General features: G+C 39.0%; 1 protein-coding gene across 1 annotated transcript in view; it reads left to right on the top strand.

Annotated features, from left to right (window-relative positions):
• Window positions 1–16,768, top strand: part of RALYL (RALY RNA binding protein like) — a 701,413-nt gene that overhangs the window by 664,277 nt on the left and 20,368 nt on the right. Inside the window, 1 exon segment of the mRNA XM_047725116.1 lies at window positions 2,059–2,231. Coding sequence (XP_047581072.1) covers window positions 2,059–2,231 — 173 coding nt within the window.

Below are 16,768 nucleotides of genomic sequence, written 5' to 3'. Positions count from 1 at the left end.
TTTTAAGATGCCTGCAATAATTGTTGTTAGCCTTTTTGGACCCACACCATCTCTTCTTCACCTGAGGAATGAGGCCTCAGACCCACAATTTTTCACTGTTATTCCCTGTTCTTTCCAGGCCTCTCGTTCCATGCTTACTGGTGGTGGTGTTATCTTGACATATTCCCAATGAGGAGCATGTGTCTCCTTTTTTCTATGTAACAGTACACATTTATGTAGCCCCCCTTCATAGTGTGCAAAACATTTCCCAAATATAAGCTGTGTTAATCCTCACAGCAAACCCAAGAGGTAGGTGTTTTTGTTATACAGATGAGGGAAAGCTGACCTACTGTTATACAGATGAGGGAAAGCTGTTCTAATGACCTGACCAAGTGACCAAAACAGACTCAAGGCCAGTGTGCATGACTCTACTGGTAAGTAGCTAAGCTTGACCTAGAATCCTGTCCTCCGACAGCAGGGCCAAGGCACAACCCTACCCTTTTGTCTGATTCTCAATACATAAACATTAGTATTTGGAGAATTAAAATACAAGAACACATGTGTGTAGCTGTCATTAAAATTTTAAACAACTTATAGAAGAGGATACCTGCTTATTTATATATCATTTTTGTCAGTTTATTGATTTACATGTTAGTTGTGTTAGAAAAGATTTGTGCTGAGTCGAAATATATGTATACCACTGCTTACTTTCTTTTTAACTTACATTATGAAAAAGACTACGAATAAACATGCCTTAATTTATTTGGCTCTATAAACTATCTTTATTGCCATAAAATATAAATAAATAAGTTTAAAATGTAGCATCTTTTAAAACTCAAATCAGGGGCACCTGGGTGTCTCAGTTGGTTATGCATCTGCCTTTGGCTCAGGTCATGGTCCCAGGGTCCTGGGATCAAGCCCCGCATCGCCCTGATCCATGGAGATCCTGTTCTCCCTCTCCCTCTGCCTGCTGCTCTGCCTACTCGTGCTCTCTCTCTGTCAAATAAATAAATAAAATCTTAAAAAAAAAAAACCTCAAATCAAATAATGTGATAATTGATAAAATAACAATAATCAAAATGAGAGAAAACCACACAGCTTTTGAGATAACCATGTACACACAGGAATAAGTTAGAGAAGGAGGTACATTAAATGATCTTGTTTATTCAATACCCAAACCTTTCTTGATATTTTTACAGGAAATGAAAACCAACCACTAGGGGAGATAATTATTATGTTGTCAGCATAATTCCCATCTGGGCGAATTTCTGTAAATGGAATGTGCACACCATGGTAATTAGAGGGTATTCTATTAATGTAGAATGTAGCTTCATTTGTTGAGCACTTATTATTTGCAAATAACTCTACTAAACTCATTGATTTACTATTCCAAACCCTGGAAGTTAAGAAATAGTTATCCTAATTGTACAGATGAGAAAACTGAGGCACAAGGAGGGTTAACCATTTTGGCTTTGCATCACAAAGCTGGTAAATCTAATGCCAGAATTTTGTTCTTAACCACTGCAGATAACCACATCTGCCAACGGAATTTAGACTCTAAAATGTCAGAGTATTGTTCACATAGACAAGTTGTCTGGAAGACAATGCATATGCTTTTGTACTTTTTTTCCTCAGTGCATTTTTGTCTTTTTCACTTAGATTTGAACTTGTCAATGAACTTTCTTCATCTTCCTTCCTTGAGTGAACAAGTTCTGTGTTTCATTTGATTTTTGTCCTTTATTTTTGCTGTATTTTTTCCTCAGAGAGCATATTCCTATTAGAAAAGAATATATATAGCCAGGAAGATCCATCTCTTCAAGTAAATCGTTATTACTTTATATACTAGTACCATCTGGACTTCCTAATTTTTGATAATTCCATTTAAAAAATAAATCTACTTAAATGAAAATATACACAGGTATAGGTATATAATTTACATGACTGAATAAATTCAAGTGGAACATAATAATACCTTATCTTCCTCACACAGATTTACCCTTTCATAGACTGTTTTTCATGGTTTATCCAAATGGCTCATGAGCAACCCAAGGTAGTAGTCATTTGCTTTCTCCCCCCCAGAAGCTCAGAAGAAGCAATTGGAAGAGAGTATAGAGCTGATCCAAGATGAATGTGTGTCAGAGAATGCAGATCACTCTACAGAGGAGCCTGCTGAAGGAGGGCCAGATGCGGATGGAGAAGAGATGACTGATGGGATAGAGGAGGACTTCGATGAAGATGGGGGTCATGAGCTGGTAGGAACTAAACATTTGGTGTTCACACCCTTTGGTAACAGCACCAGCATGTCAGCAACTCATTCATTCTAAAATAAAGATTTAATATTTGGGGCTTATTTCATTCTTATCTACATATATGCAAGGCAACATCAGTATAGTGCTTTGCACATAATAAGTGCTCAATACATTTCTGCAAACTTAAAATATGACAGAGTAAATGAATGGACAGTTGAAATATTATATATGACATCAGCTATAGTTAAAGTGAAATGAAAGATTCTCTTTCCCAATTGCTCCATCATGAAAGGAATCTTGCATTTGAGCAATTATATGTGAATTGTACGTGGATATAATATTCTGGCTACAAATGACCATCTAATGGAAAATACATGGCTCCCTCTCTTATTAGTGTCATTCAGTGATGATAATTATCTTTACTAGTTGTATGGCCAACAGTTATTTCTGTAGTCTGAAGACTAAGATGACCCTTAATATATGGCTGGTTCACCATCTTTAGTGCATGTACTGCTTGATAGCCAGTTTTTATGAGTTGGGGTTTTAGCCCAGACTTGATTCCTTGTATGTTTTATTTTCCCAATGTTGTTATAATCATAGTGCTCACTTCTGATGGTCTTTCCTGTATACATACACCAGGGACTTCGTAAATATACGCTGATGAGGATGCAATTTCTCATATTTTATCATCCATGAAATTAAACATACTATCTTAAAGGGACTGACTACTAAAAATGATGAGAGGACAAGTTTGAGGGTGCGTGTGTATGTGTATGTGTGGCCAGCTCTCAAATATCTGTGGACTAATCATATTAAACTTCACTTATCCCAGGTAATTTCAGATTCCAGTTTGTTACAATACCTATTATTACTTAATGAATTTTGTCATGGTGGTTGTTGTTTTGGTGTGGTAACCACCCTATCAACAGTTTCATTTTGGAAGCTATATATTGATTTTTGGCATTCTGGTTCTGTTTAAATTGCATGGGGCCTTCATTTAAACTTTTCAAATAGTCTTTAGAGTCTTTAATAACCACCCTTATTTCTCCAGAAATTGGCATCAGCTTGAAGGAATTAAGTCACTTTTTAGAATGGTTTTGATTTCAAGAAATCTACTAAGCAGGATAGAATGAAAGATTAACAGACCTTTCAGATTTTCCTTAGGCCAAACGTTCATTCAATAACTTAATTTCCTCAACCCTTTGTAATCAGACTTCTGTTTTTACCATTCTATTGTGAGTGCTTTTGCCAAGGTCTATGCAGCCCTCTGTGTTGCCATTTCCAATGGTTACCTCTCTGTTCTTATTTTCATTTACTTCTCAGCAAAATTTGGCTAAGAACCAATTAGGGGAATTCTGAGAAATTCTCCTATGATACCAAGTGCTAATTCTCATTTTCCTGTGTTAGAAACTTTCACTCCATACTCCCATTTCAAATATTAGAGTAGCCCAGGGCTTTGCCATATCCTACTTTCTCTTTCTACTCTTTTCCAGGATGACTTCATTAAATAACAGAGTTTTAAATGTCATCTATAGGCCAAAGATTCCCAAATCTAAATTTGTATTCCTTATCTCTTCCTAGAATTCTAGACTCAGACATTTAGGTGCCCATCTCTTCACAGATGTCCTCCAATAAACCACTGAAACTCAACATGACCAAAACATTCTTGGTTTTCCTCCAGTCATCTTATCCCTTCCCAGTCTTCATTCTGATAAACAACTTCATTATCCACATAGTTGTTAAAACCAAGGAAACTAGGATTACCTTTGATTCTCTCCACCCTCCCCCATTAAATCTACTTCCAATTCATAACCCAAAGCTAATTACATCTCCACTACAACAAACTGATTTTCTTGGTTCAGCTCATGCAATCCATTCTCCACACAAGAAAGATAAAATTCTTCATAAACTATATATCAGATAATTTTACTCCCTTGCTTAAAATCCTACAGCAGTTTCTATGACACTTAAAATAAAAATCCCCAAGTGTATGAATGTAAATTGTAATGAGGTTCGGTGTTGACAATGCCAGTGGAGAGAGAGAACTTCATGAAGAAAAAGGGAGAAAGTTCCTGATGCTGCAGGGAAAGGAATCTAGAACACAGCTATATGGGGCTGGCCCTCAACATGAAGAGGAACATTTTTCCACTGCAACTAGCTGCAGTAAGTCTGAGGATTTGGTGGCAGGGGTTTAAGGGAGTTCAAGCACAAACTGTATAAGTCAGAGGGTGATGATCTCTGGAGAGTGAGAAGAGACAGACAGGACCACAGATTGGAGGAGAATGGAGATTTAAAGAAGCTAGTATGTAAAACATAGAGGGGTACTAATTTAGAAAACAAAGATTGACAGCTAGTGTTAATAGCCAATGGAGGTTAAAGACAAAGGTTTAATGCAGTAGTATTTTTTTTTAACTTTAGTGTATATCAAGATTACCTGGAGAACTTGTTAAAATACGGACTGTTGTATTTCATTCCTAGACTTTCTGATTCAGTATGCTGAGTGAATCTGGGACTGCCTGTCTGGGGACCGTACTTTGAGAAACACACTGCTGTAGAGGCATCAATCAGCCCAGCTGTGCAGCTTTCTCCATTAGCTTGTATCAGCCCTGGTAGAAGCACGGAGAAAGCCAATACATTCAGTTGGATTTTTGTCAGATAAGTGCAAAGAAAAACAACAAATAAAGAACATTGAGGACATTAGTTAAGACTGGCTAACTAGATGAATCATGGAGTTGAACCTGAGCAGGGTAGATGGGAACACAGGAGGGGACTGACAAGGAGAAAATAGAGACAGAAAGGGAAAGTCCTATGCCTTTAAAGGAAGGGGAAATGAAGTGCATATGAGAAAAGTGAAGGTTGTACTTTCATTTGAGATATTTGAGATATTTTAGACACGTGACAGTTAAGTGATAAGGAGATCCATAGGAGGCAGTGATGGAAGTGGGATCAGAGCAAAAGTCACTGCATATGAAGATTTCAAGGAACTCCGAGGCTCAGCAGCAAGATTGGTCATCTACATGGGCATGAAATCCCTCCAAATATCAGATAAAAGTAAAATAAGACAGTTACCAAAAGTCAGCTACCATGAAAGAGACAGCATGGTCAGTGTTAGTCCCAGATCTGTCACTATCCAATCCAATTGAATCACCTTAAAACCAATAACTTCTCTGAGTCTCAGCTTTCTTATCTGTAAAAGTAGTAAGGTTAATCAGAAGTTTCTAAAATCCATTCTGTTTGATCTTTACTCCGAGTGAGTCTGTGTTCCAGGAGCACTACATCTGAAGGAGCAAGTGTTGGTCATGCCAAGGGAATAAATCCAAACCACGGTGTTTGGTTTACACTCTGAACACACAGAAAGTAACTGATTAGCACTATGGCTGCCTGGAGATGCTTGGGTTTTCTCCCTTAACCTTTGTACTATAACTGGGGGCTTCGAATTAAATCCTATCTCTAATATCTCACTTTGTTTTTAAAGACTTGGAAAACAATGAATAAGAATGAGCAATCAAAATAGAGACTGAACAGTCCCTCCTAGTGACTGACCAAGAGAAAATTCCTCTGTCTGGTGTCCACTGTTTCCTCTTTTCCAGTGTTGGGTCCGTTATCAAAGGAATGAGCCTGAGACAAAGTGAAAGTTAGGCAAAGCCTTATTCTATGCCAAGCATTAGAAGTCAGACTGACCGGCCAGGGCCACCTCCGAAGAGAGCGACCCCCCTTTGGTCTTACAGGCTAGTTTTATAGGGCACAACCACAGACATCTACGTATGTGGCTTTGGCTGATTGGATGTCTTTTACCTGTCTGGCCTTATTTTAGGTGTGTGTTTTAGCAACGATTACCTGGAACCGATATCACTAACTGCTGAGGCGTTTATTAAACAACAAAATGGCTACCTAGGCAACATGGTAACAACAAAATGGCTATTTAGGCAATGAAATGGCTATCTAGGCAACATGGAGTCACTCTGGCTAAGCAGGCCCAGGCAGGCCCTAGAGGTTTAACAGGTTTTAACGTGGAATCGGCCCCAACATCCAGACCACATGAACCAGATCATCTGTGGTTCCTGAAAAGAGAAGTAAAAGCATAAATGTTCTCTTTTAAAAAGGCAGATATGGTTACAGATTCAGCAAGAATATAATATAATTAGGTTTTTAACACATGCAGTAGGAGTCAGAAAGAAGAGCTAGAACACATGCTCAGGCAGGTGCTCAAAGAAAATCTGGAATGAACAGGAAACAAGAATTGTATCTGAAGTAAGGGAGATCCAGCCAAATGAGCTAATGGGTCAGTTGTAGGTGGTGGTATCCCTGTGGAGCATGTGAGAAGCTGAAGGCACGAGCTGTCCTTTCATTGTCTAGTTCTAAATATCCAGTTAGTGAAATTGATTTCCATGAAACAATCCATTCAGCTGACATTTAGGTTCCTATTCTGTGTGAACCAGGTGTTACCAAAAATGCAAAGATAACTAAAACTATTGTTTTATGTATGAAATGAAATATTGAAGTAAATGATTCCTTTTTTCAGGTAGCTTAGTGCCCTATAGAATATTAATTTCCTCATGTAAAAAATAATAGACGTATACTTGATAATTTATAAGCAGCCAGCCAAAGTTAAAAATCTGTGATTCTACAATCATCTACGCCTACATATTTCATTAATGCATGGAGAATAAGACTTGAATGTATTTAAAATAGAACTCTGTATTAATGCTCTATACATACACTAGCATACCACTACCCTACTCCTGCTTCTAAATAAATCCAAATTTATTTCCAATATTTATTGATTGAACACTAATAAATGGCACTGAAGTTTTTGCTATGGAAATAAAGAAGGAAAATCCCATGTTTTCCCTCAAGAAGGATATCAACTGACTGAAGATAAAGGCTACGGATTAAAAAAAAAAAAGGCAGTATGTTATGGTAAGAACCATATGAAGATATAGTTTACAAACAGGGAATCACACACAGCTAGGATGGTCCAGAAAGGCTCCTGGCAGAAGTAAGATTGGAAGTTTATCTTAAAGGATGGCAAATTAAAGTGACAGTATGTGCTAAGGTTGAGAAAATAATATTCAAATCAGCTTTTGTTGTTCCCAGATCATTTTATAGAAAATATATTTAATGTCCAAAATACATTAAATACTTCATGTGATAGGTAGGTAGATGGGTGGGTGGACAGATGGATGGATGGATAGAGAGATGATAGACAAATCTTTTCTTATATAATGACTGGAAACTTCACAAGACATTTATACATTTCAGGCTCTTTTATTTTTTTTCATATCCACCAAAGTTGTTAGCACCTTTTATATAAAGTAACATGATCCAAAATAAAACCAGTCTATGGCATAATGGAAAATATTATAGAAAAGTAAGTGGTTAGTACACTGCTAAATCAAAAGGGCAAATGAACTCTACCAGGTGTAGGAGAAAAGGCTTCTGTGTATACTCTAGGACATTAGAAAGCTGTCAGATATGTTAAAGGGCCCTAGAGAGGCTATTCATTGTTTCCCAAAGCAAAGTTCTTGGTTGACTTACATCCAAATACCTAAGGTGCCTGTTGAAAATGCTGATATAGATGATCAGGGAAAGAGCCCAGAAATCTGTACTTTTATCAGGCTGAGGTTTGAAATGGCAGAGCTATACCATCAATTCACAAAGGAAACTATAGAAAAACCAAACATTTAAATGAATTATAAAGAATTTGAGCTCTTTCAAATTCTGCTTGTAATTACTTTTGCTTTTGCTGACTACATACAATCAGATCAGGTAAATCTAGTAAGCATCCACAGTAGAATCACCTAGCTAGAATGTATAATACTTAGGCATGCAAGCTGAGTACTACGTTGTAATATAACTTCCAGCATTTAACAAAACATTCAACTAAGCAAGTCACCTGGGCTTATAAGATAATGAAATTCTGTGTACATTGGGAAAGGTCTGGACCATGAATTGAACACGGTAGTTGACGAGGCCTCTAAGCAAGCATTCTGCTATGCCACTGAAGATCGGAAATACTAAAGCATTCTGATTGCTAATTTGGGTCTTTATGACCAGGACTGAAATGTCACCTTCTTTTTGAAACTTTTTGGTTTTTTCCTCATGAAATCCTTTACCTGGATGCTCCCCTGTATCAACCATGTGTCTATCTCTTCATTTTCATCATTTGGGGAACAAACAAGAACTTGGGAGACACACTCCCAAAGGTAGTGTCAGCTGAATTAGTCAGAGGTATGCATCCCAAGGAAGCAAGAAAGTGGTTACTTAACCTGTTTGATTTGGGCCTGTATTTCCATGCCGCATTCAGAGACCTTCATCTAGAATCCATAACTTGAGGATTCCAGGGATATGGTGAGCAGTCATGGTGCCTGTGTGTGGCAAATGGCCTGGCCTGGGTGGGCTGTTGCTGAGGTATGGATGGCCAAGGTCCCTGCGGCTCACTGGCCAGCTCTTCTCAACAGAAATGGGAGATGGCTGAGCACCTGATGGAGGCAAAGTGTGTGACAGGTGTACGTCTCTAGTCCAGCTCTCCACCCTGGAATCCTGCCTCCTCAGGAGCTCTGGTCACTCTGTAGTAAGTGTTCCTCCTGGTGATTTTCAGGGTTGCTCTTCTTAGCATCTCTCTTGATTTCAGTCATATTTATTTTAGCTACGGAACTATGCCTAGCTCATTAAGATATGCCTAGCTCATTTTTTCCCCAGGAGGCTTGCTGGCTTAGCTGTTTTTTAAAACACAAGCTATAGGTTCCTGGCTGACTCTAGAACATCGACTCTTGATCTCGGGGTTGTGAGTGGGAGTCCCACGTTAGGCATAGAGATTACTTAAAAAAACAAAACAACCAAAAAGAAACAAAAAAACAAAACCCCACGAACTCTGCCTACAGTTTGACAGAAATAGTTCAAATCTCCATGACTTTGTACAAGTTGCTTACCTGTGTCCTCACTGGCTTCAACTTTTTTCATCTGTAAAAGGGGCTTGGTAATAATCTATGCCTGGGCGAGGATTGTTGTGAACAATAAATGAGGTAATGTCCAAAGAGTGCATGCCTGGCACAAGGGAGTTAAAAATTTGCTAAATTTATTGTTTTTTTTTTTTTTTTTTTTTTGTATGGCACCATATCCTTTTGTATCTCCTTTTGTTGTTTCTTGTCCCTTTTAACTTCTTTTATTTAATTTTGCTAACCCTCATGTTTCCAGGCCCACCCAGGTGTGCTATAAATTAGGTCACAGGTAGATTAATCACAGAAGTCTTCCAGCCTCATTTGGACCCCTGCACAGTTGCAGTACCTTGTCAGCCCCACCCCCAAGTCTCTCCCGGTTGCTTCTGGGGATCCCAGAAAGTGTCTCATTTAGACTCCAGAACATGTCCGATCACGTGCTCCTGCTGCCTATCCGTCGTACACCAGTTACCCCCCCCCCCACCCCAGGGGTGCAGTCTCGCCACAGCCTTCGTTGCCCCGCCTTGTGAGAGAACATTGCTCTCTGCCCACAGCGCTGTCTCACCTGCACCCAAAGACGCAACGCCCGCAAGATGCCCCTAGAGCAGCATCCCTTCAGGTCCCCGTATGAAACACCACCAGGTTCCACCTTAAAGCTGGGACAGAGATGCCCCTCTCCTCAGCTCCCAGTCAGAAGTTGACACCCAGAGCCCGGCATAACGCTGCTGGAAGCCTGAACCCGCCAACAGGAAGTCCATCATGGAGAAAAGCAGCCGCTTGCGTTGCCCTCTGAGTAATTGCAATGCATCCCCATTTCTGCACATGGTTTTCCAAGCAGCAGCCAGTTTGCTCCCGTTAAAACAGAAGCCAGGTCATGTCACTCTGTTTGGAACTCCTCAGGAGCCGCCCACCTCACTCAGAGTAGAAACACGTGTCTCACGGTGATCGCCAAAGCCCCACATCAGGCAGCCTCGGATCCCGCTCCAAATTCTGGCCTACTGGCTCCGCAGCCGCCACCCCGGCCTCCAGGCCCACAGCCTTCGGCTCCTGCCTCAACAACCTCGGCGCTTGGGATGCCCCTGGATGGGAGAACAGGAAGGTCCAGATCAGAAAGGGCCTTGATGCCGTGCTTACTGTTTGAAGTTCGGCCCATGTCAGTGGATTGGGGATTGCCTTTATAGAAGAATTAGGAGGCAATGCGACCTGGTCGTCTGATGCCAATTTTTTTGGAGTGAGATAAAAGTAGGGTTTTCAGATTTAGCCAATAAAAATACAGGACAACCATTTAAATTTGAATTTCAAATAAAAAATGCATAATTTTCTAATATAATCATGTCCCAAATATTACAGGTGGCATACTTGTAACAAAACAAAGCAAAACAAAAGCCTTCTGTTAATCAAATTCATCGGGCATCCTGTAATTCATCTGGCAACCAAAAATGGGTTTGAATACTGGCCTTGAACAAATTACTTAACTTCCTTCAGCCTCTGTTTTGTCATCTGTGAAATTGGAATAATCATACCTACCTTCTAGGGCTCTTATAAAGGTTAAATGAATACTCATGAACAGTGCTTAAAGTCTCCCGCACAATGTGGGCAAGGAAATTGTTATTCTTGCCATTATCATTACCATCTCAGTTTGCAAGCGAATCTTTCAATAAAACCTTGCAACATTCCTAGCAACAATCCTCATATGGAACTTTTTTTTTTTTGAACTCTCTGGAGATTTGATTTTTTTAAAAAGCACTTCTTATTTGATAAGAAAGCCTTCGGGAAACAAATGTAATACTCTCAGAAAAATCATACTTTGCTTTCATCTTGTTAAAGTTTTCTTTGATTTTATATTTGCTGGCTTATTCAATTCAAAAGAATTCTTTTCAAGTCCCCTTTTATGCTTTTTCTTGTATTCAAAAAAAAAAAAAACAACGATAATGCTAACTGTAGACTATGATGATATGTGGCTTTTATTTTTAGTTGTTGTAGATTTGCTCTCTGGCTCCTATGATCCAGCTGCCAATTTAATAACAGGTGGTCAATTGTAGTTTTAAAAAATTGGAGTATGTGAGAAGACTTCTATATTACATTTTCTATTAGTCATCCAGCCACTCAGTCATTAAAACAACATTCAAAAGAATTTTTAAATAAAATAGTGGAAACTAAGTAATGTGTCAGATATTGTTAGTTGCTAAAGATTCCAAGAACAAGGCATAGGGGTTTCTGCTTTTATAGCACTCTCACTGTGTGGAAGCGGAAAGAGTTGCAGTGAGAACAAATAAACAGATATTAACCAAACAGTGTGATAAGTACCATTACTACAGGAATCATGGCAATAGAGTGTGGCAGAGAAATGACAGAGCAAATGAATCTGAGCAGACTTCATGAAGGTTGGGACACTCAGATGGGTTTTTGGAGAATGAAAAAGCATATGCCAGGAACATAAAGAGTTAGATGGGACCTCAACAGAGAGAAGAGAATATCCAAGAAGGAGAGCTTGAAAGAATTTGGTGTCTATTGAGAAGTTGGTTGGTTCGTTTGGCTAAAGCAGTGATTCTCAAACGGTGGTCCCAGGACCAGCAGCATCACATCATTTGGAAACTTGTTGGAAAGACAAATTCTCAGGCTCTAACCCAGACTCACCAAATCAGAAACTCTAAAGGTGGATCTCAGCAATCTGTGTTTTTTAGCAAGCCCTCCACGTGATTCTGATACCTACGGACGTTGAGAACCACTGGACCACAGCAGTAAGGTTTTTAAACCTGGGAGCACATAGAATCATGAGAATGGTTTTTTTTTGTTTGTGTGTGTGTTTGTTTGTTTGTTTTATCAATACCAATGACAGGGGCTCCAATCTGTAACAGTTAAATCAGAGTGGGGATGGAGCCAAAGCAGAAGTCCTAAGATGTTTTAATGGGTAAGCAGAGTTGAGAAGCCATGAGGTAAAGCACATGGTACTTGAAGAAGGAGCGGCAAATAGATACTTCACCAAAGAAGAAGTAAGCACATGAAAATTCACTCAAAATCATCAATCTTCAGGAAAACAAAAAGGTAACACTGCACTTGCCCCAGAATGGCCAAGAGGACTGATGGAGCCAAATGTTGGCAAAGATGTGGAGCGCTCAAACTCTCCCAACATGGTTGGTAGGAAGATACAGTGTAATAACCATTTAGAAATATCTGGCAGTTTCTTATAAAACTAGACATAATGAGCCAGCAATTCAACTTCTAAGCATTCAAAAGAAATGAAAATATATGTCTAGACAGAACCTGAGTAAGAATGTTTTAGCAGCTTTACTCAGAATATCCAAAAACTAGAATCGATCCATCAATCAAAGAATGGATATATGAAGTGTGATTATACAGTCATATATCCAGCACTATTCAGCAAGAAAAGGGAACAAGCTACTGAAACACACAATAATGCAGAAAAATCTTTTAAAAAGTTACGTTGAGTGAAAAATGCTTTGTACAAAAGAGTACAGTAACTCATAATTGCATTTAAATGAACAGAGGTTGCCTGCAGGGAGAAGGAAGGGATTAAGTGTCCTGGAATGTCATTCTGTTCCTCATACTGATGAACATCCACTTTTATTTCATTACTAGGCTCTAATACGACACCCTCTAGAAACCTTTCTGATAATGTCAGGTGGAGTTAAGTGTGTCCTCCATAGCTCAGACAGACTGCTAGGAGAACACTCACTTCATTGTTGCTCTTATTTTTTAAAAATGTCCCTTTCTCCAACTGGACTAAAAGGCTCTTGCAGGGGTGCCTGAGTGGCTCAGTGGGTTAAGCCTCTGCCTTCAGCTCAGGTCATGGTCTCGGGGTCCTGGGATCGAGCCCCGCATTGGGCTCTCTGCTCAGCAGGGAGCCTCCTTCTCCCTCTCTCTCTCTGCCTGCCTCTCTGTCCACATGTGATCTCTCTCTCTCTGTCAAATAAATAAATAAAATCTTTAAAAAAAAATAAATAAATAAATAAATAAATAAAAGGCTCTTGCAGGCTGGTTTTAGGTTTTAGGTTTTGTATTTTTTTTTTTAATTTTAGGTTTTGGATCCCTCACACATAGCACAGTATCCAGCATATGGTGGGAAATAGGGGGGTGGGTGAGGTGGGTAGATAGACCGGTGCTGGATTACTTGATGGTCCTTGATACATATGTCATGCTATATGCATATGCTGTCCCTTTTAACTTGAATAACCTTCCTCCTTTTTTGTCTGGCTGACCAACACATGCTGTGTCTTCAAGACCTTTGTCTTATGTCATGCACACCCATCCCTGAAGAAAGCCCCCAAACTATCCCCGACACATTTGGGTTTGCTTTGTTCTTGACCACACCCTATACATATCTCGTCATACTTAACTTGCTATATTGTAATTAGTGATTTCCCTTCTTTCTGGCTTATTGGTTTGTGAATTTCTCGGGGCTTATTTTATTTTGTAGTTTTCCTTAGTATGGTGCTTAGCACATGTTAATGTGAATGAATAGTTAATAAAGAAAGAGAAGAAAATGTCTTCAGATTCCCTCAAACTAGGAGCCCCTTCCTGTTTTTAAGCACATTTTATTGTGCATTCTAATCAGATTGTGTTCTCAATACTACTTGTGTATACATGCCCTTTGTGATTTAGAGGGTTATTATATAAAGCAGAGAAGCAAACAGTTTTCATTATAACTTAGTCAGTAGGTCATTCAGGCAGCATTCTGTGCATCTTAAAGGCACTGAGGAGGAACAACAGAAGGAGGCTTAAAACCAACACATCAAAGTCAACACAGCAGTATTGACTCTGTTGTGTTGGTTTTCGGCAGTTCTGTATTATTACCTCCCGTGAGTGATAAAAATGCAAATTTGAAGTAACCTGAATTTCATTAGCAAAGCTAGGACACCAAGTTATAAAACAAACCAAGAAATAAGCCTGTCTCTCACTCCCAATCTGCAATTTTTAAGCCCACAGAAAGGAGAAAGTCACAAGTTTATAAGAAAATAAACTTCAGAGAATTCAAAACTAAAGTTTCCCCAGGTAGGTATGTAGATGCTATGGTTCCAACTCCAGCTAGGACAGCTACGTGGTCATTAGCAAATGGGCTTTACAGGTAAGGGCTTCTGAGATGTGAGAAGTAGTGTGGAAGATATATAATTTTAAACTGCCTGTAATGATGTTAAAAGGTAGAATAATAAATCTAGAGTATAGACCCAAACAAAATAAAATATTTTCACCATCCCACAGTATCTATACAGAGGGAAACAAAAAAGGAAGAGAATAATACAAAGCTTCTGAAGTCTTAGAAATGAGAGGCAGTCCAAAAATAAGCCTTAAATTTACAAAAACAAAGGAGTGCTTTTCTAGAAATGCTGTAATGTTCCAGAGGAAAATAGAGCAATCCAAAAGTATTAAAGGCTAGTGATGAAAGTGGTTGGAGAAATAAAACAATCCTTCCCTCCCAGTACAGAACAGGAAATGTAATTCTTGAGTCAATATTCACAGATGTACTTGCATGTAAAGCTAGCACCAAAGTGACCACAATGTTAGTGCCAAAGAAAAACTGCAAAAAACTGCACTGGCTAGAATTCAACAGGTAAGAATTCAACAAATTCAAATCAATTTGAGATAATTGCAATGGAAGAAAAAGACTGACCTCAACTCTGTTGAAACAAAAAGTAGTTTTTATGCCTGGGGTGAGTTGGTGGAAAAGTGCTAGAAGACATTAGCAAGGAGGTTGATCAGAGTGCTTAGGCCATCTATGTTAGCTAATTGTCACTTCTCTAAATTAGGCTCCTACCCTCTCAAAGGTGTGCAGATCCTAGAGAAGAAATAACTAAATGGTGAAACTGACAAGAAGCTGGGAGGAGATTTACATCTAAAAGGGGCAGAAAGAATTTGCAAATACAAATTCTCTGAAGTAAATGCTCTAAGAAAATGGAAGTCAGGGTCCTTCAGACAGGGAAAAAACCCCCGCTTAAAGTTTAGTCAAGGGAGGGAGAATGTTAAGGCCATCTTGGTCATTAGGACAAGATCTCCTGCATTTTATGCAGCAAAGCAGAATATTCATCTCTCCAAGAGACAAGAAGCTGAACCTCATGACAATCTCCTGAACAGCTCTAAAGAGTTCTCAGAGCCGAATCCAGAGCTATCCCTTTACACATGTCAAATTCAAAACAAATATAAATTTAGTAAGCAGATGTTTTATTTGGGAGGATTATTGCAAGGGAGGATGGGCTTGTTGCAATAGAGCTGTGACCATAAGCTCTGTAAGCATCTCACGAGCTAAACTAAAAGGGTTTTCCTTTTATGGAGAGGAGCAAACAAAGCTGGAGCTAACTGAATGTGGGGAAATGGGGTGAAAGGGTGGCAAATTAAACAACAGAACAGGTAATGTTTTAGTAGTGTTCTGGAGCCAATCTATTTTCCCAGAGGGGCCCTTCCAGAGTAGTTGTATTTTGGCTCAGGCCGATAGTGGGCCAGAGTTCCATCCTGGAAGAAGAGAAACTTAACCAAAGTTTAGTTAACAGGCATTTTGTTCTCATTGATCATCACAGGTAGAACTGTTCAGCTAAACATGTATGAGACCAAGAATGGGAATTTGGAGGTCTGCGTCTAGGTAAACAAGCAGGCATCACTAAATCTTATCTAAGTCAAATGGGGAAGGATGGTTCTTTGTGGTAAGCCATTTACCCAAACACAAAAGGTGGAATGAGGGGACAGGGAAGAGGGTTGTTGTTAACCTTCACTGTTTTTCAGGATTACAGGGCTCAGGTAAAATTCAACATTATCATATTCCTAGAAGTTATCTGGCCCGTGATCTTGAAGCTATGCTACACTGTGAACATTGAAGAAGGGGATTTACTCCTAATGGGATTTATCTTTATGTAAAAGGTTAGGGGAAATACCCAGATTCACTAGACCTCCAAAAAGACACTCTAAGAAAAAAAAGGCAAGGGGAAATTGGACTCTTCGCCTTTTTTTAAATGGAGAAAAGTGTTTTTCATTTACCCTTACAAAGAGCCAGATGTAAGTTTAACAATTCAGAAGGGTTATTTGCGTTTCAGATTCATATGGGCAAGCCTTTTAATAACTACAGGACCTTGGGCAAATCACTGACTCTCTGAGGCTTACTTCCACATCTGTTAAAGGAAGTTTTTGCCGGTTACTGAAAGGATTAAATACGATCATGTTTATAAAAAGCACTACTATAAGTATATGTGTATGGCAAACTCAATCTCTTCCCTTAAGTACCAAAATTTAATGGAAGTGGCAGTTGTAGGAAATTTTAATAACTCTGAAAGTAAAACAGTTACATGATTTCATTACAGTGTTTATACATCTCCCTTTCAACTTTCATTGTCTTAAAATTCCACCATATTTTTTTAGCATATATCAACATACTCTTTTGAGATCATCTCTGTTGAACTGAAGTATAGGAGTCTGTAGGCTAACAGAACCATTTTGAAATCTGGGAAAAGTTACAGTGATTTCAAATTTGGAGAAATTATTTACATTTCTATGGTGATACTAAGAAGAAAGTGATGGGGTCCGTGATCAAAGGAGTGAGACTGATAAAAAGCGAAGGTCAAGCAAAGCTTTATTTCACACCAGCACCGAGAATCAAAC

This window comes from Lutra lutra, chromosome 4, assembly GCF_902655055.1.
Source record: "Lutra lutra chromosome 4, mLutLut1.2, whole genome shotgun sequence".
Lineage (NCBI taxonomy): Eukaryota > Metazoa > Chordata > Mammalia > Carnivora > Mustelidae > Lutra > Lutra lutra.
Note: the sequence above shows the minus strand (reverse complement) of the source record. Positions and strands in the feature narration are given on the sequence as shown.